Raw genomic sequence first — 27,795 nt, 5'->3', positions numbered from 1 at the left:
TGAAGGGGTAAATAATATTTTAGCTTTATTTCTAATGTTGAAATTTTCAGAAAGAATAGATTTAGTGTTACCTAAGAAATTAGACATTAATAAAAACAAAAAAATACAAACTTAAAGTGTTGTCATATTTATAAAACAAAATTTGAAGGGAGCAGTTATGATAAAGGGAGATTTAGTCTTGTCAGGGAAGATAATTTCATGAGCCTTGCCCTGCCACTCCTGCACTCCAACAATGATTTCCTAACTCATTAGTTTCAAAACCATTAAAATTGTTTCATATGATTAAGAAATGTTGCAATCATCACAGGCCTTAGATATTCAGGTAGCCAAACTAGTTTTATCTTTTTTGTTTCCTTTCAGGAATATGTTGCTGATTATCATCTTTCAGTACCCCTCAAAAAAAAAAACAAAAAACACTAATTAGAGTCAAACAACTTAATTCAATAAACACATACTGAATGCATGCATTTAAAAAATATTCATTACTACTTGGAGTTATCACAATAGCGACACCATAAGGAGATTTAATATTTAGACTGCATAATTATGTTTTCATTTTTAAACCACACACGATTCACCTGGGATTTGGTGGGTAATATAGTCCATTCTCACGTGATGGCAGTGGGAATATGAGATACAACATCAGGAAGATCAGATGATTGGGCCCTATTATACCCACTGTGCATAACAGGCAGCAGCTGCTCATATTGCAGGCATTTGTCAAAGTTTAAAACATCTCATTTCACATGATTTTTTTCTATAGTAGTCTTTTATCTAATTGGGGTGGGGTTGGCGTTTCTGAAGCCAGCATCGTACATACATAGCAGCTAGAAATGAGAAACAGATATATGTGGCATATAACTCAAGTAATGAGAAAAGCTAAGACTGGAATGACCTGCTGTGTCAATTCTTTGCTCTCCTGGTGACTCCATTTGATAGGTCTTCAACATACTCCAGAAATTCTCCTTCAGGAGCTGCCCTGGGCCACATACACACTCCTTTCTTCTACCGTGTAACAGTGTAGAAGAAACAGTACAACTTTATGCTGCCTAGGTAGGCAACACATATTGTTTTACTATACTATTACATGGAGATCTTTCCATGAAAAGTGTTTTAACATTAACTGCCCACTCTGCAAAGAGGAAAAATAGACTGAGTTAGTTAAACATCCAATTACAAAAGACGTTACAGTAAAAAATATGTAAGATATATTTTTCAAAAAGATAGAGCCACAATTCCTTTTCTGCAATTCTCATATTCAAAAGCTATGAAAACAGAAAGTTTCTTCACAAGTTTGGCCATAAAACCTGACCTGAGACTCTTTATAGTCTTTGGTTCTCACACTTAGTGGGATTATTCATAATTCGCCACAAAAATATGAGTATATTTGTTAATGGTGCTACCCCAGACTTTTTTCAGTAGTTTTTAGTAAAATATTTTATATGTAACCTATTAGGTTTCTAAAATCTGAAAAATGTTGATTCCAAAAACACAACTAGCCCTAAGTTTTCAAATAAATGATTGCAAATAAATATTTCCTGAAAGATGATTCCTATAAATACTTCTATCCCATAGAATGCCATGGGACATTCAGGAAAAGAGAAAAGGCGTATTGGAGCAACATGCAGGTTGCATGAAAAACTGACACAATACTTGGTAAGTGATGTAACTATAAGACATTATGCAATTATCAGAAGCTAGTAATCTGTAAAGATAGCATATAGTACTGCTGCTAATAGTAGGCACCCTAAAAAGTCCCATTCTTTTGAAGTTTCTTTTAGATACAATACTTTAGGATATTCTTATTCAATGTTTCTCAACTTGGTTAAACATTACAATTTCCTGGAGAGTTTTGTAAAAATACCCATGCATCAGGCTCACCTTTGGACAGTCTGATGAACTTGGTCTAAGACAGGGGCCTTGGCAACAGTGTTTTTTAAAACTCCCTAAATGATCCCAGAACTTTAGGAGACCAAGGTGAGAGAATTACTTTGGGAGATCAGCCTGTACAACATAGCAAGACCTTGTCTCTACAAAAAATTAATTGGGCATGGTGGTACACACCTGTAGTCCTAGCTACTTGGGGGGCTGTGGTAGAGGAATCACCTGAGCCCACAAAGTCTAGGCTGTGGTGAGCTGGCATCCTGTCACTGCATTCCAGCCTGAGTGACAAAGTGAGACCCCAACTCAAAAAACAAAACTCAGCTGGGCTCGGTGGCTCAGCCTGTAATCCCGCGCTTTGGGAGGCTGAGGTGAGTGGATTGCCTGAGCCCGCGGGTTCAAGACCTGCCTGGGCAACTTGGTAAGACCTTATCTCTACAATAAATAAAAAAAAAATTAGCTGGGTGTGGTAGTGCGTGCCCGTAGTTCCAGCTACTTGGAAGGCTGAGGCGGAAGGATCGCTGGAGCCCAGCACATTGAGGCTGCAGTGGCCAGGAGCGTGCCACTGCACTCCAGTCTGGGCGACACACTGAGACTCCAACTCAAAAACAAAACAAAACAACAAAAACAAAAACAAAACTCCCCAAATGATGATTCTAATGTGCAGTCAGGGCTTTAAAAAGTCTCAGTAGTCAGGCTGTACCCCAGGTCAGGTAAATCAGAATCAGGTAAATAAAGCTCAGACACCAATATTCTTTTAAAACATGCCTAGGTATTTCCAATGGATACCCTAAGTTCAAAACCAGTGGTTGCAACCCACTGATTTGATTGGCTTAAGGATTAAGGGTGTTTTTCCTTCCTAAACTAAGTTCTCCATTGTTGCTATAATACAAAAGAATTCTAAGCTTTATCCAGTCTGGTGGTGGTTTATTCATGGAATCCTTCTCCAATTTCTTTAAGAAAGCAAAAGGGGCAGGGGGAAAGATGCGGAAATCACATGAGAAACATTTAAGAATACTTTCAGTAAAATAATCTGTACCATGTCAAAACTCTTTTAGCATACAGTAAATCATAGTGAAGAACAAAATTAAAAAGCAAAATTCAACTTTAGTTGAGGCTACAATGGAGAGAGAAGCACAACTTAGAAGGTACATAGTAGGAAATTATAGCATATTCCAGCAACTTATAGGATAGTAAATTTTAAAATATTACAATAATTTTCCAGTGACTGACTATGCAGGATGCCAATACTAAGCCAGATTCCTTACATATTTCAAGGAAAGCTAGAAAATACATTAAATTCAAGATAGCTTCCTTTCACAAAGCAATTGAAACATACAGTAAGATGCATGTTTTTAAAATATAAGATTAATTTCTTTTGCTATTAAAAATAGTTGTCCAGGATACCACACTTATTTAGGTTTCTACACACATCAGTTTAAACCATTTAAAACAGACATAACATTTAGGGAACTGGCACAGGGGCATTTCTCTGCCTCAACTGAGTACCATTTTAAATATCATCACTTTTAGTCCCCACACTGGTTTTAACAAACAGGACAAAATAAAACAAAACTTGACATCGACTATGTAGGAACTTTCAGTTCGGCAATACATAGGGACAATAGAGCTTCACTGATCAAGAATCTCCACTCAGCAGAAAAAAAATATGCATAAAGTCTGTGAACTCTTTTCTTTCACTGGAAAGATGATAGTAAGTCGATGAGTGGAAAATGTGGAATTTACAATAGAATATGGAAGCAGTTGACATTTCTACTTTGCAATTACAAGTATTATTCTTAGGATGAAAGTTGAAATTGCAAACTTAGCTGGACTTACCAGTTTCAACCTAAGGAAATGAAATAAAGTTCATTCCCTGGGCCAAAAACCACAAGCAGCAGTTGGGAGCAAGAGGGCAACAAGGACAGAAGAAAACAGATTCACTGCGTTGTTATCAAGAATGGGTTTCCCTGCTATGTACTTTGCCTCATTCGTTGGTCTGTTGACTACCATGCCAGTGTTTTCATCCAAACCTGGAGTGGAAAAAGAAGCAGTGAGGTGGAAAACTCAAATGACTTGATTAAAAAAAAAAAAAAAAAAAAAGAACAAATTAGCTTTTTTCCTCCAAAGAAGATAATTTTTGAAAGATTCTAAGTAACTTGCAAAACAACTTTAATGAATAACTTATATGATGAGAGATATGGAACCCTTGATTACAAATGGCCTCTTTGAATAAATGGGTTCCAGCACATTGAGGAAGAAAGAACATGAAAAGCAGGGTGGGAAGGTACACATAACATTAATAAGGATATCTGATCTCAAACCAGGCAAAACAGGGACCAAAGGAAGGCCCAAACTTTATCTGTACAATGACCACTTGTATACTTAATCCTGAATTGTATCCCACATCTTTAAAATAAAATAGATTTTTAAAAATTTAAAAAGAAATAAAAAAGAAAAGTAGAGAGGGCATGAAGTTGGCAGGTTGGGCCTGCCTTCTCAGTCACTCCCCTTTAAGACTGACCTGTGAGGCCCCTGAGAGTAGGGATCACATTTGTGGCCTCAGCGTAGAAAACACAGGGCCCAGTATGCCACTGGCACAAAGGAGGTACACAAAGATATACAGAATGGATTTATCTCCCCTACTGTACACAATTTCTTTTCAACCCTGTCAATATGGTCAGAAACTTCCCAGTTAGAGCTTAATTTAGAATAAAACCTAGGCCTTTTTTTAAGTACACAATATTCTTTTATAGCAACACACAAAAAAAGAAAAAAATATATGTACTGTTTGCATGTGTGTGTAGAGTTATTGCTCCTTTAGTGAAAATTAAAATCATACTGCATCTTCCTTAGTATCTAAATGAGACTAGTGAAACTGAGAGAATAAATATTCTGACTGATAGGGAGAGGAATGGAAGGGAAAGTAGATTATCTCGGGGGATGAAAAATGTCGAAAGTTCTGCACTCAGGGAATCCTTCTCTACCCTCCTAGCCTCCTCATGATGTCAGTCAAAAAAGAAAACATGATTGGCAAGAGTGTGGAGCAAATAAATATATGCCTAACATAATATGTCAGTACACTGACAAGTGGGACAGCCTCGGAACCAAAGCACAGAAAATTCTGAGGAAAACTGACTTTTCCATACACATTGAGTGGGGCTAAAAACTCAGTGGCAAGGACAGCAAGCACGTTCACAGTAAGAAAGTAGGCTGTGTGTGTGTAGTCAGATTATTACAATTATTCTTCAAATAGGCTTGGAAAACAAATAGGAGTTAAATTAAAATGGTCTGATCCCAAACGTCCTGCTTTACTGGGGTTAGGGGATGGCCCATAACCCAAAACATCTGTTCCCTGCATTGCTGTATCCTTCCCACACAGCTCCTAATCATTGCTCTGTAGGACACATTCTCTTTCAATTAATTTAACACAAAATAATAAGAAAACTAAGATTGTGGAAAAGACACTGCTTTACCATTCCTGGTCCCTCAACATCTTTGCAACTTTCAATTTGTTTTCACTGTTACATCTTTTTTCTGTTCTTTTCTTTTCTTTTTTGAGTTGGAGTCTCACTCTGTGGCCCAGGCTGGAGTGCAGTGGCATGCTCATGGCCACCCCAGCGTCGACCTGCTGGGCTCCGGCAATCCTTCTGCCTAAGTCTTCTAAATAGCCGGAACTACAGGCGCGCACTACGATGCCTGGTTAATTTTTGATTTATTGAAGAGAAGAGGTCTCGCCAAGTTGCTCAGGTTGGTATCGAACCCGCGGGCCCAGGCAATCCACTCACCTCAGCCTCCCAAAGTGCTGAGCCACTGAGCCAGGCCTCTTTTTTTTTTTTAGACAAGGTCTCACTCTGTTGCACAGACTGGAGTGTAATACAATCATAACCCCCTGCAGCTTCCAACTCCTGTGCTTAAGCAATCCTGCCTCAGCCTCCCTAGCAGTTGGGACTTGCACCATCATTCCCAGGCCTTTTTTTCTTTTCCATATTTCTTTCCCAGTCTTTAACACACCAGTAAGTTGCAATAATAAGAAAATGTTCTTACCAGTAAACTGCATTGTAGCACCTAAATATGAGTCCACAATTGATCCTAGCAATCCAGCTAGACCCCCAAATGCAATAATTGGCCACTGGGGAGCAGAAATGTCTAAGTCATTCACAAAAACCAACTGTGTGAGGAAGTATGCGATGCCCACAAAGGTACCACCAAGCAGACTGGAGGCAAGGCCCACCACTGTAACTCCTCCATTGGTCCCTAAAGAAGAAACATGCAAAGAATCATCTGGGTAATAATCAGCAAACGCATAAAGTCAAGGAAAGCAAAACATTGTGGAACCTATCTAGTTAAGACTAATTTAAAGAAAGCATTCTCTTCAATGCAATCTAAAAACTGTAGCCTATTTAGAAAACAGTCTTTTCTCCTTAGTAACTCCTGACATTCAAAGCAGTGAAATGCAATAGCTCAATTGAGCCAGACTTCCTGGTTTTAATCTTAGTTCTGCTATACTCAAGCTGTGTGACTACAGTTAATTTATTTAACATACTTGTGCTTTAGTTTCCTTATCTGTAAGACGGAAATAAAAAAAGAACCAATTCATATGATTATTATGAGTACTAAGAGGTAATCCATGAAAAGCAGTTAGAATAGTGCTCTGTAGTAGGCATTCAAAATATGTTAGCTGTTATAATGATGACAGTGATGATGATGAAGAGGTGGGGAGAAAAGGGAGGAGGAGAAGGCAATGGAGAAGAGGATGAAGGAGAAAGAAGGAAGAGGAAGAGAAGAAGGAGATGACAAAAAAGAAGCAGTAAAGGTTGAGTATTCCTTTTCTGAAATACCTGGGACCAGAAATGTTTGGGATTTTGGTTTTTTTCAGATTTTAGAATATTTGCATTCTATATACTAACTGGGTGAGCATCCCAAATCCAAAAATTTGAAATCTGAAATGCTCGTTAGAGGTTCATGTTGGCACTCAAAAAGTTTCAAATTTTGGAACATTTTGGATTTCAGATTTGGGATGCTCAACCTATAGTAGTAGTTGATAATGTTAATGATAATGATAATGTTAATATCTCAGTGTATATATATTAAAGCACTAATTACATTACAGGCCCTCACGAAATACTTTATCTTTTTTCCTTTCTTTCCCTTTCCACTGATGCATTTATGAGTTAATATCTATATTCCTGTGTTTTTTATCTGTCTTGCTAATATTTCCTGCAAATATTATTTATTTTTACCAATTTTATAGCCTACAGCAATTTTCCAATTCTTCTTTACCTGAGGAGACTAAATAAAAATTTTCAAAGTCTCTAAAATAAGAAATACATTAAATCGAAAGGTCTGTTTGGTTAAAGAAACTTAAATCAAGACTCACCAATTGGAACTTTCTCCCAGGTCGTTATCAGCCTTGGTGGGCTTTTACTTAGAACTGTGCCAACTTCTGAAGCCCATGTATCTCCAGCAGAGCAGGCAAGTGCAGCCAACAGAGACAAACACATCCAGGAAGCAGTGTACTGCTTGGAAAAATCAATTGGGATTTCCCCAGGACCATTTTCTATCATGTATAACAGGGCCAGCTCTGTGGGCACAGCTCCATTACAGAACACCTGAACCCAATTCCTTTGCCCGCCTGGAAACAAACAGATGAAAAGGCAGGAAATGTTTTCTCCTTAAAAGGAAAATCATGCAGTTACAGGAATTTATATTTTAAAGTTTAAGAAAAAAAAACACTAAGATTTTACAAAAAAGACTAAAAGTGATATGGTACCTTTGCCCTCATTCTATACTGTTATTAATAAATCTTGAATAATTAATGATAGAGTCTAGTGCTTCTAAAATTCTGTTACTTCCTATTTGGTGAAATAAAAAAACTAAATTAGGTTACTAAAGTAATTCTCATATAAATTTTATTTGACAATCTAAGCAACATGTTCTTATGGTATAATGTTGAGAAAAAACGAAAACAATGTTCTGATTAAAAACAATGTTCTGATTAAAAGCTTATGTTAGGATGAAAGAAAGTTTACTATATTGAGTAATATCAAACTTAATTAATTTTACCTTCTTTATATTCTGAATCTAGACGCTTCTTTGTTTCTCCCTTCCATTTAGTGAGTTTCGAAGAAGAAAGGAAAAACATCAGCAAAGAGGTAAAAAAGCTGAAATTTGCAATGGTTAGGATAAATCCAACCACTAGCCCTGAAAGAAACATATATAAACACAGAATTATATTCAATTCATACATTAATGCTGTGAAAAAAAGAACTGAATGTTTTTTCAGTTATTTTTGTATTATAACCTGAAATGTACATTTCTAATACATTTGCATTTTACCAAGCAGTAAACTGAATGCCATTTTGATTATATTGATACATTTTTTTAACCATACTTTGATCTCCTTTCAAACAATGCCATATGAATGTAAGATACTATGTTAGACAAACTTTTTATAATCAAGGTACAGTACAGAATGAATAGTAGTGGTTATTATTATTATTTTTTGAGTTGGAATCCCACTCCGTCGTCCAGGCTGGAGTGCTGTGGCATGCTCACGGCCACCTCAGTGTCAACCTGCTGGGATTTGTCAATCCTTCCACCTCAGCCTTCCAAGTAGCCAGAACTACAGGCACATGCTACCATGTCAAGCTAATTTTTAATTTTATTGTAGAGATGAGGTCTCACCAAGTTGCCTGGGCTGGTCTCGAGTCCGCAGGCTCAGGCAATCCATTCACCTCGACCTCCCAAAGTGCTGGGATTACAGGCTGAGCCACTGAGCCCAGCCAGTAGTGATCATTATTAAGCAATATGTATTATATGTACTGTATATATGCTATGAAAAAAGAATGGAACATACTGTGAAAAAAAGAAAGTACTGTCTGGATAGAAGGCTAGTCTGAAAAATTTCCAAACTAACTATGGCTCTCTCTGAAGAGAAGAAATTATAGAATTTTTCAAGTTTATATCTTACATTTTTCTCCTATAGCCTGGGATCTCATTCTTTATTTTATAAAGTGACTTTAAAAGAAAGTAAGCTTTATATACTTTTCAAAAAATCTTTACATGCTCCCTTGTTGAGCATCACAAACTATGGTAAAAGGGTAGAGAGTTTTTCTACTTAAGTTTTCCTGTGTAAATTCATGAAAATAAAAGTGAATTTAATGTAAACTAAAAATGGTATATGTTCTATGAATGTGATTTTAGATTTTTAGACTTTTCTTTGTCTCTTTAGTTATCTATTTTTTTTGAGTTGGAGTCTCACTCTGTCGCCCAGACTGGAGTGCAGAAGCCGCTCCTGGCCACCACAGCCTCACCTGCTGGGCTCCAGTGATCCTTCCGCCTCAGCCTTCCAAATAGCCGGAATTACAGGCATGCGCTACCACATCCGGCTGATTTTTTTATTTACTGTGGAGATGAGGTCTCGCTGCCCAGGTGGGTCTCGAACCCGCGGGCCCAGGCAATCCACTCACCTCAGCCTCCCAAAGGCGCGGGATTACAGGCTGAGCCACCGAGCCCGGCTTGTCTTTATTTTTTTCAGGCAAACAAAGAAGAAAAAAGGGGATAGCATTCATTTTTGGATGAGTGACCAATTTCAAGAAAGGCTTAAGAAACCTGTAGTTCAATCAGGAAAACAAAAAATAAGGAGCTTACATTTCATGACACATAAGAGAAAAAAAAGGAAAGATGGACTCTTGAGATCAACTGCAATATAGAAAGAGGTCACTGAAATCAACTTTTTTAAAATTTATTTTTCTTTTTGAGTTAGAGTCTCACTCCATCACTCAGGCTGGAGTGCAGTGGCATGCTCATGGCCACCCCATCATTGACTTGTTGGGCTCTGATGATCCGTCCGCCTCAGCCTTCCAAGAAGCTGGAACCTCAGATGCTTGCTACCACACCTGGCTAATATTTTGATTTACTGTAGTGACAAGGTCTCACCATGTTGCCCAGGCTGGTCTCGAAACTGCGGGTTCAGGCAATCCTCTCACCTAGGCCTCCCCAAGTGCTGGGATTACAGGCTTGATCCACCGCGCCCGGCCATGAAATCAATTTTTAAATTAGTAGAGCATGCTGGAGACAAATAACTTGATATGGGTTGTATAAGTAACAAGTTATAAAGTCTTTTTCTTTGTAATTCTATAGGAAAAGTACATCTGAAGTGAGCTTTTTCAATTATCCAGATAAACATTAGAGGTCTTTTGTTACCAAATATGAAAATATTCTTGTGAATAAAACTTAGTGGTAGAGGGAATAAAGTACCTTCATCTTTGTCAACACAATGGTCAATAACTCCTACCAAAATGAAGTAGAGTCAAAATATAATGAGTGAAAGTAGCCATCTCTAAAAATGAGAAAAAACAAGAGAGTGTTTGACTACTGAGAATACACAAAATTCAATCAAGGTGACCCTAGGAAGTCAGACCTGGAAATGACTATCTCTAAGAATACTTTTATCCTGAATGAGTTGTCCTATACTACATCTGAAGAAAAATGTGTGCTAACAGATGAAAGTAGTCTGAATAGCACCTACAAAAATGAGAGTTTCAAAAACTGAATTTGTCATGTCTTCAGTATGGTCCAGGTAAAGATAGCTTAAACAGTCAATTCCAATATATTTGGTTTATTTACTAAGTATAATTTTGTTGTGATAGAGCTTTAATGTCCCTGACCATTAAATTTATACAACAAATTATTTTTTCTCTGACAATATGCTCACTAAACCAATCTTAAAAATAAATTTAAACTTTTATTTGGAAACAATTTCAAACTTATAGAAAGTTGCAGGAATAAGAATAGTAGAGAGAACACTCAAATACCTCTTACCCAGATTCACCTACTTTTAACATTTTGTCCCATCAGCTTTATGACTTGTGTGTACTTTCTCTAAATACATATATACATATACAATATATTTTTTCTGAACCATTTGGGGGTAAGTTACATGTATCATGGCCCTTCATCTCTAAATATTTCAGTGTGTATATTCTAAGAATAGGGATAAGCTCTTACATAATCACAATCCAGTTATCAATTATAGTACATTTAACTTTGATGCAATAATTTAATTTACTATCTGTATACCAATTTTGTCACTTGACTAAAAAAATACCCTTTATAGGGCCAGGCATGGTGGTTCATGCCTGTAATCTCAGCACTTTGGGAGGTTGAGGCAGGAGGACTGCATGAACCCAGGAGTTCAAGACTACCCTAGGCAACAGAGTGAGAACTCATCTGTAAAAAAAATATCTTTTATAAAATTTCCCCCTGCAGTACAGGATATGGTCTAGGGTAGTTTTTACATCTCTTTAGCCCATTTTAGTGTGGATCGTCTCTATAAGTCTTTTTCTCTTATTACCATTTTAGAGAATACAAATGCCCTATTTAAAACAAAAACCAAAAAAACTCCTCATTTTGAGGTGTTTGATGTTTCATTGTGATTAGATTCAGGTTATACATTCCTGGTCCAGATACTACATGGGTGATACTGTGTCTTTCTCAGGATAGCACATTGAGAAGCACCTGATGGCCATCCTCCTCTCATTGGTGGTTGATTAATTTTGATCACTTAGTTAAGGTATTTTGGAATATCTCCATCCACTTAATTACTATCTTTACCTTTAGAATAAGAAGCAATCTGCGGGAAATACTTTAAAATCATGCAAATATTCTGCATCTTACCAAAATTTCCCTCAGATTTAGCATTTATTTACAATTTGGCCTGATCCAATCTTTACTATAATGGTTGCAATGCTGAATTTCCAGCACTCCCTCCACATTTTCCAATCTAACATAAACTAACAGCATTCTAACATAAACAAAATCCCTCCTCCACTATTTAAAAAAATCTATTTTTTATCAGTATGGACTCATAAATTCCTATGTTTTTCTAATAGCTTATAATACTTTACTGTGCTTAGTTGTTGGTGCTCAAATTGTCCCAGATTTGGCTGGTGGGAGTTCCTTTCAGTTGTCTACTATGGCCTTGTAACATGACCTCATCTCTCTCTTTTTTTTTAAGTATTTCCATTCTGTTCTAGACTTATCTCAAACTTACCCTGCCCTAGCCATGGAAGCAACTCTCTCTCTGAAGAGCTATGGTTCATTTTAGTAGATAATGGATATTACACATCAAAATCTAGGCTCTCAAGTGTGCTCATTGTTACTGGGGTATCTTTGCTGTTTTAGAACAGGGCAAATAAATACACACACATATATAAAAACACATAAAGCACATACACATACATATACATATTTTGGAAATCACAAGATCACACCAACTCTAATTCCAATCCATCCCCACAGATTCTCTAGTGCATTCCCCTTTTCTATATTTGTATGCTTCTTTTTCCTTAGTAAGTACTCTGTCTCCCAAAAATGACAAATTCACTCATTTGCTCAACCCTACATTGCATCTAAAATTTTTTTCAGAATCGCTTCACTTATACTACAAGAAAACCAACTTACTAAAAATAGCTTAGGATTTGTTTGCAAATATCTCCTCCTCTCAACCTAAGATTAAGGTATATAATTAACACAGCATTCATATCTTTTTTGTCCCACTTTCAGTATGCTTACAGTATTCATTTGAAATGCAAATGGGTTAATTTCAGTTTACTATCAGTTTCAGATTTTTCCCTCTTTCCATATTTACTGATTTCGTTATATTTCTTGAATATGTGGAATAAACATGCTTCCAAAAGTCATATTAATAAAAAAGGTATACTTAGAGAAATATCATTTACTCTACCATCCCTTTGCTCCTCCCCCACTTATGCTCTCCCTCCAGCCTTTGTAACCAACTGCATTATTTTTCTTCCTGTGTGTGTTTATGTTGTATTAGCTTATCATTCCTGTTTCTTTTTATAAAGATAAACAGGTATACATGTTTTCATATTTTCCCCTTCTTTGTTACTCAAAAGGTAGCATTCTCTATATTGTTTTAAAACTTTGAAGCAAACTTGTGATAATAATTTTATAGTTCTTCTTTCAGGGAGAGAATGTGCTTAACTGTCAATGAAGACTCAGGTCATTGACACCAAAAAACTATCAGCTTTATAAACTGGTCTCTCATGGGTTTGATTGGTTTGAGTCTAAACTTGAGAGAGCTTCTAGTCTGGGAATCAGACAAAAATTTAACTTCTGGTTCTGCAGAATTGGAAATCATTTCCCCAGAATGTTATAACCACACCAAGGTATTTTATCTTGTGTGGTCCTCTCCAGGCTGCCTGCTGTTATCCCAATTTTTCTATTTTATTTCTAACTACAAACTGTTTTATCCCTAACTTACTCTGTGGTTGATAATACTCTGTTCTCTGTAACTCTCAAGGTAAATATATTCAGGTTTGCTAATAAGAATTCTATTATAATACATCAGAATTCTATTAAATAGAATCGATATTAAATGATAAGTAATAATTTAATGTGTAACATATTTAATAAAGAGGTATTAAATAAATAATATTCTATTAAATGATAGAACAGGGGCTAGTTGTCTTTTTTCCTTTTTGAAACTTTAAAAGTTTTTATTTTAAAATTGTGGGGTGACAATTCAGGGTTAGGTATACAAATATTTGTTGTGCAGGTACAGTTGTTGATGAGGTGTGCGCTGCCTTCCCCAGGCAGATTCCCACTACTGCCAATCATACCTCTTTGCCACATCCCCCCCGCCCCCGACAGTTTCCTAGTACTGTCAGTCCTTTTCTTATAGTATTACGATAGTTGTTCAAGGTCAACTTATTAGTGAAATCACGTGATACTCAAGTCTTTGTTTCTATGAAAGATCACTCAGTTATATACTCTTGAGTCCATTCAGGTTGCTACGAAGTTCAAGATTTTGCTCTTCTTTATGGCTGCGTAATATTCCATTGTGCATATATATAACATTTTTTTTGTACAGTCCTCTTTTGATGGGCAGCACAGTTGGTTCCATGTTCTTGCTATTGTGAACAATGCTGTGATAAACATACGTGTGCAGGTATCTTTTTTATAGAGTGATTTGAGTTCTTCCAGGTATATTCCCAGTAGGGGGACTGCAGGATCATATGGAAGGTCGATTTTTAGAACTTTTAGGAATCGCCACACTGACTTCCACAGAGACTGTACTAGTTTACACTATCACCAACAGTGTAGAAGTGTTCTCTTTTTGCCACATTCTCTCCAGCATCTATTATTTTTTGAGTTATTGATTATGGCCATTCTGACTGGAGTTAGGTGGTATCTCAGTGTAGTTTTAATTTGCATCTCCTTGATGGCTAGTGAGGCTGAACATTTTTTCATGTGTCTGCTGGCTACTTGTATGTCTTCTTTTGAGAACTGTCTATTCATATCTTTTGCCCACTTTGTAATGGAGCTGTTTTTTTTCTTTTCAGCATGTTTGAGTTCCTTGTAGATCCTAGATGTTAGGCCTTTGTCAGACATAGAGTTGGCAAATATTTTTTCCCAGTCTGTGGGCTGTCTCCCTGCTCCCTGGATGGTTTCTTTGGTTTTGCAGAAGCTTGTCAGTTTGATGAGGTCCCACTTGTCTATCTTATCTCTTATGGCATGAGCACTTAGAGTTTTGATCAGGAATTGGTTGCCAGTTCCAATCTCAATAAAAGTGTCTCCTGCATTTTCTAAGGTTCTTATAGTTTGAGGTTTTACGTTTAGCTCTCTGATCCATTTAGAGTTGATTTTTGTGTATGGGGATAGGTAGGGATCCTGCTCATCTTCTGCATGTGGTCAGGCAGTTTTCCCAGCACCATTTACTGAATAGATTCTCCTCTCCCCAGTAGTTGGTGGTGGAGGCTTTGTCGAAGATGAACTGGTTGAGAAATTGAGGTTTTACTTCTGGAATCTCAATTCTATTCCATTGGTCTATATGCCTGTCCTTGTACGAATACCAGGCTGTTTTGATTACTGTAGCTTTATAATAAAGTTTAAAGTCTGGGAGTGTGATACCTTCTGTTTTTTTGTTTTTGTTTTGCTGAGGATTGTTTTGGCTATTTTTAGTTATTTATATTTCCATTTGTTTCTAGGATTGAGAAGAATGTTGCTGGTAATTTGAGGGGTATTGCGTTAAATTTGTAGATTGCTTTGGTAGAATGGACATCTTAACAAGTTGATTCTTCCAATCCATGAGCATGGAATATTTTTCCACTTATTTGTGTCATCTTTGATTTCTTTGAACAGTGTTTTTAAGTTTTCTTTTTTTTTTTTTTTGAGTTGGAGTCTCACTCAGTCGCCCAGACTGGAGTGCAGTGGCCGCTCCTGGCCACCGCAGCCTTGCCTGCTGGGCTCCAGTGATCCTTCCGCCTCAGCCTTCTGAGTAGCCGGAATTACAGGCATGCGCTACCACGCCCGGTTGATTTTTTGATTTAATGTAGAGATGAGGTCTCACTGCCCAGGCAGGTCTCGAACCCACAGGCTCAGGCAATCCACTCACCTCAGCCTCCCAAAGGCGCAGGATTATAGGCTGAGCCACCGAGCCTGGTTTGTAGTTTTCATTGTAAAGGTTTTCACGTCTCTGGTTAGGAAAATGCCAAGGTGCTTTTTATTTGGGTTTCTGTTTGTTTATTATTGGTGTATAGAAATATGATTGTCTTTTGCACATTTATTTTATACTCTAAGACTTTGCCAAAGTCCTTTATCAGTGCAAAAAGGTTTCTGGCAGATTCCCTTGGGTTTTTGAGGTATAGAATCATGTTATCTGCAAAGAGGGATAGCCTGATTTCCTCTTTTCCTATTTGGATTCCCCTGATCAGCTTCTCTTCTCTGATTATTCTAGCTAGGACTTCCAAAGTTATGTTGAACAGGAGGGGTGAGAGTGGGCATTCTATTCTTATTCCAGTTTTCAGGGGAAATGGTTCCAATTTGTCTGTTTAGCAGTATGCTGGCTGTAGGTTTCTCATACATGGCTCTTACTATTTTTAGGTATGTTCTATCTATGCCTAGATGTTCGAGGGTTTTTATCAAGAAGGGGCTCTGGATTTCATCAAAAGCATTTTCTGCATCTAATGATATAATCATGTGGTTTTTGTTTTTACATCTATTGATGTATTTAATTACATTTATGGTCTTATGAATGTTGAACCAGCCTTGCATCCCGGGGGTGAAGCCTACTTGGTTGTGGTGGATGACTTTTGAGATGTGTTGTTAAATCTGGCTTGCTAGGATCTTGCTGAGACTTTTAGCATCTATGTTCATCAAGGATATTGGACCATAGTTCTCTTTCTTTGTTGGATCTTTATCTGGCTTGGGTATCAATGTGATGTTAGCTTCATATAATGATTTGGGGAGAGTTCCATCTTTCTCAATCACCTGGAATACTTTCAGTAGGACTGGTTTCAGTTCCTCTTTGTAAAGCCCTTGTAGAATTCTGCTGGAAAGCCATCTGGTCCAGGGCTTTTTTTTTTTTTTTTTTTGTAGGTAGTTTTCTTATGACATAGTCAATTTCTTTGATTGTTATTGGTCTATTTAGGGTCTCGATTTCTTCTTGTTTCAACCTAGGGAGGTTGTGTGATGTCAGAAAGTCCTCCATTTCCTTTAGGTTTTCAAGTTTGTTTCCATACAAGTGTACATAGTAGTCTTTGATAATCTTTTGTATTTCTTCAGGGTCAGTTGTGACTTCATCTTTTGTGTTTCTGATTGTGTTTATTTGGGCTTTTTCTCTCTTTTTTCTTGGTCAGTCTAGCTAGGGACCATCAATCTTGTTTATCCTTTCAAAGAATCAGATTTTTTTTTGGTGTTATCCTTTTGTCTTCTATGTCCTGGATTTGGGCTTTTATTTGGTGATCTGGATTCTTCTGCCGAAGTTAGGGTTTTGGTGGTCTTGCTTTTCCAGCTTCCTTAGCTGACCTGTTAGGCTATTAACTTGTGATTGTTCCATTTTCTTCATGTGTGTTTGTAGAGCTATAAATTCCCCTTACTACTGCTTTCATGGTATCCCAGAGGTTTTGGTAAGATGTTTCTTCCTTTTCATTTGTTTCCAGGTATCTTTTAATCCCTGTTTTGATTTCCATGTTGACCCAGGAGTTGCTTAGCATCATGCTAAGCTGTTTAGTGTCCATGTCTTTGTGGGTTTTGGGGGAACTTTGTTGATGATGATATTTGTTTTTATTCCACTGTGGTCTGAGAAGGTGAATAGCAACATTTCAATCTTATGAAATTTGTTTATACTTGATTTGTGGCCACGAATGTGTTCCATCTTAGAGTACATTCTATGTGGTGATGAGTAGAATGTATATTTTGTGGTCATTGGGTGGAGTGTTTTGTAGGTATCAATTAAGTCTATTTGTTCAAGAGTCTCATTGAAGTTCTGGATCTCCTTGCTGATTTTTTGTCTTGATGATCTGTCTAGGATTGTGAGTAGACTATTAAAGTCCCCAGCTATGATAGTGTTAGAGTCAATATCTTTTTTAATTTTGCCTAGAAGTTGCTTAATGAAAGTTGGTGCTCCTACGTTGGGTGCATATATGTTTAGGATGGATATTTCTTGTTGATGGATTAAACCTTTTATCTTTATATAGTGAACTTCTCTATCTTTTAAAATTTTTGATAGCTTAAAGGGTATTTTGTCTGATAGTAAGATCGCAACTCCTTCTTTCCTTTGTGTTCCGTTTGCTGGAAATTTTGCTTCCCATCCTCTTACTTTGAGTCTGTGAGTGTTCTTTCTTGAGAGATGAGTCTCTTGGAGACAGTATATTGTTGCCTCATGATATTTTTTCCATTTGCCATTCTATGTCTTTTAGTGGTGCATTTAGTCCATTCACATTCAGGCTAATTATTGAAATGTGAGAGTTTATCCTTGTCATGAGGTTCTTATAGAGTTCTTGTTGTTCCTGTGTGTTGTCTTTCTTTTGATTTTTGGGTTGATTCATGTGTGTTTTCAATCTTTTTCCTGCACTCTTGTGAAGAACATTGTCATTCTTTTTTCCCTTCTGTGTTTACTGCTTTCTTAAGTGTTTCTTGTAGAGCTTGTCTAGAGGCAGAGTAAGTTCTTAGGGATTGAATGTCTGGGAAAGATTTTAATTCTCCCTCAATGAAGAAGCTTGGCCTAGCTGGGTAGGTTATTTTTGTTGAAATTGTTTATCTTTGAGAACTTTGAATATGGGCTCCAAGCTCTCCTAGCCTGAAAGGTTTCTGTAGATAAATCTGCTGCTATTCTAATTGGTCTTTCCCAGTAGTTAGTCTGACCTTTTTCTCTTGCTGCCTTTAGGATTTTTTCTTTTATACCAACTTTGTTTAGGTGAATTACTATGAGTCTAGAAGTTGGTCTTCTCATTTGTTGTCTTTCAGGCGTTTTCTGAATCTCTTGTGTTTGAAATGTCGCATCACTGATGAGAAGAGGGAAGTTTTCTTGAATAATTTCATGGAATGTTTGTTCCAGGGTGGTCTCTGTCTCTCTCTCTCTCTCTCTCTCTCTCTCTCTCTCTGCCTCAGGAAGTTCAATTACTCTTAGGTTTGGTCTCTTGAAATAATCACTCAACTCTTGAAGGTTTTATTCTGTCTTTTTAAGTTTCTTTTCTATGTTTTTGACATATTGGGTTAGTTCTATATTTTGGTCCTCAAGCTCTGAGATTCTTTTTTCAGCTTGGCTAATTCTGCTTTCCATGCTCATCAGTTTGTTATTTATTTCATTCACAGTATTCTTTACTGCTGTTATCTCAGTTATGAACTCCTTCCTATTTTCCTCTTGTCTCTCCTCAATTCTATTTATTCTCTCTATTAATGTCTTGATAGTTGTAGTTTGAGACCAGTCATTCTTGGGGCTCTTCATTGTGTTCCAAAGTCTGTTTTTTCAGTGTCTGACCTCCCAGGGGTCGTGTGAGACCCATATTCTTCTTTTTGTTTTTCTTCATTTGTGTAGATTTCCTCCCCCTGACTTTTGTTTTCCTCTTCTTTAATTCTGTTGTTCAGGGATGGAGCAGTTGCTTTTTCTTCTGTTTGTTCAATCTCCGAATCTTCCTTATGTGGATCCTCTGGCTTTGTTCAATTCTGAAGCTGGACTGTGGGTTGGGGGCTGTACTTTTTGCAGTTTTGATATTTAATTGAGAGAGGAGCTGTAATTCAAAATCTATCTGCAGATCCCAGATTCCATTGACAGGTGTATGGGCACTCTGGAACCCATTTCCCACTGACTTACACTGTGTCCATGCAGTGGGGGTAAAGTTAGCTCCCTGAAAGCAAAATGAGGTAAGAAAAATGAAAAGAATGGAAAAAGGAAGGAGGGGGGTAAGAGGAAGTTTAGAGAGAGAAGAGTAAGAGGGAAAACAGACAGATGTGCCAACTAACAATTGAAAAGAGACCCAAAGACAGAAAAGAGTAAAAAAACTAAAACATACAGACAAATACAAACACAAAAACCAACGAAAACTTCTCTACTGATGTACTCTTCCTATATACAAACAGGAAATCTAAAGAAAAAACAATCAGTGAAACAACAGAAACAACATAAGTATGAAAATGTTATCAAAAACAGAGAGAAAAAAACTAAAACAAAGAACAAAAAAAATGAGCAAAACAGACAAAAAATAAAAACAAGAAACCAAACTCACTCTGAGGTTGTTCCTGTAAGTCCTTTCAGCTCTGACCTCTGGCTTTCAGTGCAGGCTGATAGAGTTGTTCACAGCTTAGGTCAGATGCCCCAGGTCTACTGTGGAAGGAGGATGGATCAGATCTGGACTCACTCGGCTTGCTGCCTGTGTAGTCTGCCACTCAGATCTGACCTGCATGTGTCTGATCCAGCATGGGGGAGGGGCTTCTTTCTCTCCCAGTTTGATGAGATTACCTTAGGACCCAAGTTGGAGGCTGGGTGGAGCTGGGCGGAGCCGGGCGGGCAATGCAGCTCTCTGTCAGGTCCTGGGACAGAGAAAATTGCTGCAGTTGGCGTTTCTTCACCTGGCATGGGGCTCCCCTCCGGTTCTCCCCAATCTTCTCTCTCCACTGATCAGATCCAGGGCTCCAGCTGACTTGCTATAACAGGTGATGATGTGGGCCAGCTACCAGGTGATGAGAATCAGCTGAAGTTGGCAGGCTCTTGGAGAGTCGCGTGAACAGCAGATGATCTTGTGTACCTATGGCTCCAATCTCAGGGCAGTGGAGACTTGCAGTCACCTTCAGAGGGGGGCCCTGAGTGCATGAACCTGAGTCTCCCCTCAGATGAACTTTCACTCTCCCACCAGCACATGCCCACTCATGCAGAGCGTCTACATGTACACTTGCCTTTGAGGAGATTCTCCCAGTCTGCCCTGCCTGTTTGGTTGCCATCTTGTTAGCCAGGTTCTCTTTTTCTATATTATCCCTTCCATTGCTTAGTTCAAGATTCAACCACCATATCCAATGATTCTTCATTGATTCATCCAGCGATCCTCAATTACTAATATTTTACTTTAGTACATTTTAATTGACAGTATAAGAAACAGGGTTACTTGGCATAAAATAATAATAAGTGCTTAAACTCTGGAGTTGAACAGTCTGAAGGTCAAACTTTGGTTCCTCCACTTACTTCTGTGAGACTAAGAGAAGTTACTTAACTTCCTTAAGTCTCAATTTCACATTGGTGAAGGAAATGAAAATAATCATAATTTCTACCTCACTAGCTTGCTGTAAAAAATTAGAGATAATTTTTATAATATGTTTATTATATTACCCAGGATGCGGAAGGATCTTAATAAATGTTAGGTAATGTCTCTGGTACTAGTATCATCAATAGTTCCAGTGGTAAAAGTTCAACAACAATAATAATAAATATTATATTGTCATCCAACCTTTATTTTTTTTCAATTTATTTTGAAAACATTACAAAAGCAATACATGACTATTGGAGAGGAAGGCCAAAATATATTGAAGTATACAAAGTGAAAGTCATAAAATGTTTCCTCTTCATAAATGGTCATTGTCAACAACTTGTTCCACTGTCTCTAAACAAACTCAAAGTAGAAAGGCCCTAAACAACCTACCACTGAGATGTTACAAATAGGATCTATATTCTTTTTTACTTCAATTACCCTAATACTACATGATCAATGTTCATGCTAATGGTATGAAATAAATTTAAGACAATACGTTTTGAAGGAATTGTTTCTTTCACATAGTCTAAAAATATCTTGAAATGTTTGGAAATTCCCAGCTATGTCTAAATTTTTAGCCAGGTTCAGTGGCACATACCCAGCACTTTGGGTGGCCAAGGTGGGAGAATCACTTGTGCTCAGGAATTTGAGACCAGCCTGAGCAACATAGTGAGACTGAATCTCTATTAAAAAAATAAAAATTAGTTGGGTGTGGTAGCATGTACCTGTAGTCCCAGCTACTTAGAGGCTAAGGGAGAAGGATCACCTAAGCCCAAGAGTTGAGGCTACAGTGAGCTAGGATCATGCCAGTGTACTCCAGCCTAGGCAACAGAGTGAGACCCCGCCCCCTAAATAAATAAATAAAAGTTTAGATTAGTATCTGCTATCTCCTGGTCATATTTGTTACACCTCCTCATCCCACCCCATGAATCTCTAATTATCATTGATAATTCTGGATCGTTCTGAATCTCTTATGACAATGAGCAACATTTAGTCAATGTTCTTGACTTTTATCAACTCTGGGTACCTGAAAGAGGCTTCTAGACTTCAGAAAGACTGAACACCAGACCTGACTTAATGGTGATCAAGAAGAGGTAAGGTCACCCTTGTGAGACCATGCAGAGCAGTACCAGTGGCCTCTCCTGACTATAATAATGGGTTCATATATACAACAATAGGTTACTCCCAAAGAACTTGAAGACTCAAGGATTATGGCTGCCTTCTGAGCTTGAAAAAAGTAAATTACATATCCAACAGATGCCATCTGGGAAAGTAAAACAACACTATCTACAAATGTCTGATAGTGGGAATAGAGTTATACCCCAAATTCCAACCAATGTGACCTGGGTATCTCTGGGAGGCAAAAAATGGAAAAGCAGGACTGGAATTTCATAGCAATTAATAAGCTCAAATCTACTCATATTTTACAATAATTTAATTGGTTAATCCAAAATATAAAAAGTGAAGGTCAAAAGAACCAGAGGTTGGCAGACTTGTCAAACCCTGTCCAAGGAAAGGAAAATTCTTTCATCTGTGGATTTGCATTATTGTTTCTCTGACTTTTTACTCACCAACCTTCTAATTATCGTCTGACTTCTCAAGTGGCCTGACTACAAAAACAGGGCATGCCTGGACAGTGAGCTTCTATTCCAGTCTGCCTGGTAGTTCTAGATTCTATCAGATTAATAAAGTAGCATTCTGGATCATATATCAATCTCTTATGACAATGAGTAACATTTATTCAGTTTTCTTGGCTTTGATCAACTCTGGGTACCTGAAAGAGGTTTCTACTTCAAAAAGACTGGACACCAGACCTACTTAATGGTGAACAAGAAGAGGTAAGGCCTTGTGAGACCATGCAGAGCACTGCCACTGGCCTTTCCTGACAACACCCTATTTTGCTGTGCACTTCCATTATACTTATGGCATCTTGTTCTGGGAATCAGATGCCTCAAACACATCTTATTTATTGTCTATCTCCCCTGACTATAAATGTAGGCTATGACAGCAGAATTTTAATATATTTACTGGAAATACTTAATTTAATCTTACTCTTGGAGAATTCATTTTAATTTTCTGCAGCTTTCATTGTTCCCCCTCCCCAAGAATTGTCTCACCCATTAATGCAGATGATAATTAGAATATATAATGAGGTAGGAAAGAGGTCGAAGGGGGAGGATAAATAATATGAGCAGAGATAAAGAAAAAGAATTGAATGTGTGTGGCAAAGCCAAATTAATAATAATTCATATAGAAAAATATTATTGACAGTAGATAATCTCTAACAGTGAACATTTGTATAGTGCTTTATAGTTTACAAAGACGCATTGTCTCAAACACTATCCTGCTTGAGCCTCACCAATAAGTCCATAAGGTATTACTATTGAACATATTTCATAAGAGATGAAGAAAGTGAGGCTCCCACATGTTAGGTGACTTGCCAAAGATCACATTGATAATAGGTGGCAGTACCAGTTTCAAATATATTAACTCTTTTTTTCTTTTTTGAGTCAGAGTCTCACTCTGTTGCCCAGATTGGAGTGCAGTGGCACACTCATGGCCACTGCATCCTCGATCTGCTGCGCTCAGGCGATCCTTCCAACTCAGTCTTCAAAGTAGCTGGAACTACAGGTGTGCACCACCACACCCGGCCAATTTTTTGATTTATTGTAGAGACAAGGTCTTGCCAAGTTGCCCAGGCTGGTCTCAGGCAATCCTCTCACCTCTACCTCCCACCGCACCCAACTCAAATACATTATCTTTTAATTCTAAATCAAGACAGGAAGAAGAAAAGTAGAGGCTCAGGGCTAGAAGGTAGGAAAGGAAATGGTAGCTGAAAAATAACATTAGCGATGAAAAAAGTAAGATAACCAGGACGACACACAGTATGAAAGCCAAAGAAAGAAAAATTCAAGAAGAACTTGACCTTTCTTGCTATAAGTCAAAAGTAATATATACCAAGGCAAGGAGACCTGAGAAACAACTTTTTTAGCAAAGCATAACACTATGATATTAGATTCAAGCACAGCTTATTCAAATTATTTGTTATAAATCCAGTTAATACTTACAAAGTACTAACAGTAATGCCTAGTTAAGTGCAAAGTAAATATTTGTTAAATAGATAAAAACTAACCATTCCTAACGTTGATTATATAAGATAGAATTTATATAAAAGTGTCGATATGTCCAGTTAACTTTAATTCTCAACTACCTTTCAAAAGGAAAATAAATCTCTCAACAGAACTTGAAAAATGTTTATTAATTATGATAAAAACTGGCATGATTCTGAAGAAGTCTGCCCAATAATAATAATAACAACAACAACAACAACAACAACAACAACAACAACAAGCACCCAGTAAATGTTGGCTATGAGTCCAGGCAATGAACTGAGAACTTTATGGTAATTATCTCATTTAATTCTCACTGTGCCCTAGGAATTAAATAAGGACAAATCCAGGTTTTGTGGGGCCTGAAGCTTATATAAATTGGGAAGCTTTCTTTAGGAAAAAGAGTACAAAAATATATTTTACCTTCGCAAAATTTATGAAACCATATGACCATAATAGACATTGCCAGGGCCTATTTCTTCAACTTTATCTCTCTCTCTTTTTTTCTTTTTAAACTATTTTCCCATCAAATGAGTCATATTCTTCTCTCTCAAACAAGCCAGGATTGTACATGTCAGGGCTTTTGCGTGCCTTGTGTCGTGGAATATGCTTCTGTCAGATCTTCTCACTGCTGACTTCTTCAGGTCCCAGCTCAAAGTGAGCTCCTTAGGGAAAAGCACCTGACCTTATCTACAGAAGGATGCTCTACATCTTCCAACATACACTCTGTATTATCTGTTAATTTTTCTCACAAACTTCATCATTATCTGAGAAGTTTTATGTATCTTACTGTTACCTATTTGCCCTAAAGAATAAACATTCCATGAGAATTGAAACCTTGACCCTCTTGTTTATAGTTGTATCCCCAGGTTCTAGCAGAGTGACACACAGCAGTACATACTTGATAAATATTTGCTAGAAGAATTAATCAATGGCCTGTTCTCACCTCACTTCCAAAAAATTAATCTAGAATACTAAGTTTAGACTGCTCTGCTTGACACTGCTAAAAGCAATTTCCAAGAGTTGTTCTTTTCAACTGCTCCTCTATTTTATACTTAGAAGGAAAGAGTGCCCCAATATTTTGCTGGTAGGTGACCAATTAATCAAACTAAAGGAGAATAGTCAATGTCCTTCATCAAAAGCCCATCCTACTAATCTACTTTACATCAGTTACAACGTTAAATTTGTATGTCACATTAAAAGTGTACATTAGTTTCTGAAATTTTAACAGAATAGGAACGCTGAGCAATATATAACTTTAGCAGTATCTAAAATATATAACATGATTTGTAGTCTCATAGTTTAAGTTATATAAGCAAGCACTTGCTCTGTAGTTACTTTAAATAGAATAAAGACATACCTCCTAAAGCCCCACTGTGATCTAGACTTTTCTTTTTAAAGCCATTAGAGACGATCAAAACAGGAACGACAACAGAAAACAGCCAACGCCAAGGAGAAACAGGCCGTAAGTTACCTGAAAAAAAATATAAAAGTGGAGCATAAATTGTATGACATCTGTACAGGTTAGTTTTGGCAGTACGCTTTGCTAGCTACTTTCTGGATTAAAATATCACCATGAGTAGAGAGACCCAGGTGAAATTACCAAAGCAAAATAGAGTCATGTGTCACTTAATACCTTTGGAGAAATGCATTCTTAGGTGATTTTAATGTTGTGCAAATGCTATAGACTGTGCTCACACAAACCTAGATGGCATAACCTACACACCTAGGTTATACGGTATAGTCTATTGCTCTTGGGTTACAAACCTGCATAGCATGTTACTGTACTGAATACTATAGACAATTACACAGAATGGTATGTATGTATCTTAACAGAAAAAGTATAGTAAAAATACATAATACAATCTTACAGGACCACTGTTGTAATATGTGGAACATAACTATATTTATGTTGAGACTTGCATACTTTCAGAAGGGAAATCTTACAGGTTATGTCCAAGTTTTGAAACCATTTATGATGGATATTTTAAACATGGGTTTCTAGATATTTGAAATGACTATCTGGTTCCTAATTTTTTCAAAAGGAGGCACGTATTCAATTTCAAGGACTACATAGTACAAACTCTTTTCTTAACAGGATCTTATTCCTCCTTCTACCTTTCAGAGCACAACTGATTCAGTGGTTAGAAACAAATTTTTCCAAAAGCTGCATCCAGTTCACAGACATTTTGTGTGGCTAGTAAAGTGTTTTCAAACAATTTGAGTCAATACTTAAAGATGAGGTGATTTCACATTTAAAAAACCCAGATTCTTGGCTTCTGTTTTAAAACCCAGAAATTCTGGCCCACATGGCAGAATTATCTGAAGGTGAAGAGAGGCTGCCTCCTTTAAAAAGATCCTGGCTTTCCTGTTTAAGGTTCCCACCACTCCTGACAGACTCCTGAACACCAAGGTGGAAGGATTTCTGTATGGTAAAGAAAAACATGAACTATTGCTTGTGTCCATGTGTCTCTCAAAAATGGGAAAATGAAAGAAAAAGAGGGTCAAATGTTCCAAAAAATCAGAAAAATCTTATTTATGGAAATGAAAACTACTGCCACATGTCTAAAATGCAAAAACTTGTATATGTGCATTAGGTAACGGGCCCCATTAGGGTGACAATTCAGTTTACAAATTCTGGTGCATTCTATGTAGTTCAAGTCATAGTTAATACTGGTAACAACAAGAATTCTCTCTTATTCCCAAACCCCTGTCCCCTATTGTCAATCATTATGAATGAACAGCCCTGAGAGCTTCTGTGCCCTGGAGAATAATACCTCTCTAATTACTCACATGTCTCTTTGCAAAAGGACTAAGGTCTGAAATGGCAATAACTTACGATATAATCATTTATAAGAGTTCACTTTCTCAATCTCCTTTTAGTTTTCTTGTGAACTGACCAGTTTTGTTTTTATAGGATTTCCAAGGGAATTTGTGTACAGGAATGCTTATGCTCTATGACACCTTCAAAACCTTAAAGATCTGAGTCCAGAGTATCTTATATTCATGCAAAGCAGCATCAGGCTTTGAAAAGGAGTCTATTCTTGCGAGGCACTGTGGCTCATGCCTGTAATTCCAGCACTTTGGGAGACGGAGGCAAGAGGACTGCCTGAGCTCAGGGGTTCAAGACCAGCCTGCACAACTTGGCGAGACTTCGTCAATACAGTAAATAAAAAACAAAATTAACCAGACATGGTGGCGCTTGCCTGTAGTTCCAGCTACTTGGAAGGCTGAGGTGAAAGGTGGCCTGAGCTCAGCAGGTTGAGGCTGCGGCGGCCATGAGCGTGCCACTGCACTCCAGTCTGGGCAACAGAGTGAGACTCCAATTCAAAAATAAATAAATAAATAAATAAATAAATAAAATAGATTAAAGGAGTCTATTCTTTTGAAGTGACCAAATGGTAGATAAGTCCTTTAAATCTCCAAATGTAAATATTATACTGTCTTTAATTCTTATTATTTTACAAGACACATGAAACTGATACACTACATTACTACTACTATTCAAAACTAAAAAAGCATCACTGTAATTGCTTCAAAACTACGTTTTACTTCACTTTATTTACACCAAGATAGACTAATTACATAAAATACAAAGACATTTTGAAATAGGTATAACTAGTATTATCACAACAAGCATTTATTAAAGGCTTGAAAACGTTCGGGACACTATTTATATTATCATGTGAGTAAGTTAAGTTCAGGCTATGGGAGTAAACACAATTCATAATCACTCAGAGGATATGAGTTCTGGATTTCAGAATGGCACAATTTTAAATTCCACCGATTAGATGACAGTAAAACAACTTAGAACATACACACTTACCATAATAGGTGCTTGCAGTCATGGACATAATCCAGAAAGCTAAAGAAATGCAAATTATCAGGCTCAATATAACTATATTAGTTATCATCTTTATGTATCTTTGGCATACACTGTCTTCAAGATCTGTCATGGAAAATAAGGATACGAGCACCTGAGGATGAAAATATTTAGCGTTTCGGAGAGAAACAGTCATTTACGTTGCCAGCAAGACATTAGTTTAGAGGTAAACATAAACGCCAACATCTCTCACAGACCGAACCAAAAAGATGAATAGTCCCCTAAACCCAAACTCCTTCCGGAAATATACAGCTGGTGGAGAGCACCCACTCATACGGGCGGGGTTAATGCCCCCCGGGAAACGCAAAGCACGTCTCCTGGGAGTCTGAGAGCCGGCTCTAGGCTGCAGATACCCGCACACCTGAGCGCCGAG

General features: G+C 37.4%; 1 protein-coding gene across 3 annotated transcripts; it reads right to left on the bottom strand.

Moving 5' to 3' along the window:
- Nucleotides 1–27,743, bottom strand: TMEM19 (transmembrane protein 19). 3 transcript variants are annotated; one of them, XM_008055236.2, is made up of 7 exons: nucleotides 27,366–27,743; nucleotides 24,900–25,013; nucleotides 7,948–8,085; nucleotides 7,262–7,516; nucleotides 5,929–6,138; nucleotides 3,721–3,914; nucleotides 1–1,132 (listed from the first exon to the last, which is right to left on the bottom strand). In XM_008055236.2, the coding sequence occupies exons 1-6, from the start codon at nucleotides 27,556–27,558 to the stop codon at nucleotides 3,751–3,753; spliced, it is 1,074 nt and encodes a 357-aa protein (XP_008053427.1). In that variant the 5' UTR covers nucleotides 27,559–27,743; the 3' UTR covers nucleotides 1–1,132; nucleotides 3,721–3,750. The 3 variants fall into 3 exon arrangements, with proteins under 3 accessions (XP_008053427.1, XP_008053428.1, XP_008053426.1); XM_008055237.2 differs by lacking the exon at nucleotides 1–1,132 and adding an exon at nucleotides 2,556–2,834; XM_008055235.2 differs by lacking the exon at nucleotides 1–1,132 and having other exon boundaries at nucleotides 2,792–3,914; nucleotides 27,366–27,684.
- Between the last annotated feature and the right edge of the window lie 52 nt (nucleotides 27,744–27,795).

The sequence above is a fragment of the Carlito syrichta genome, unplaced genomic scaffold (genome assembly GCF_000164805.1).
Source record: "Carlito syrichta isolate Samal-C Ts95f unplaced genomic scaffold, Tarsius_syrichta-2.0.1 Scaffold301786, whole genome shotgun sequence".
Lineage (NCBI taxonomy): Eukaryota > Metazoa > Chordata > Mammalia > Primates > Tarsiidae > Carlito > Carlito syrichta.
The sequence above is the reverse complement of the archived record's forward strand: the minus strand, read 5'-3'. Positions and strand labels throughout refer to the sequence as shown.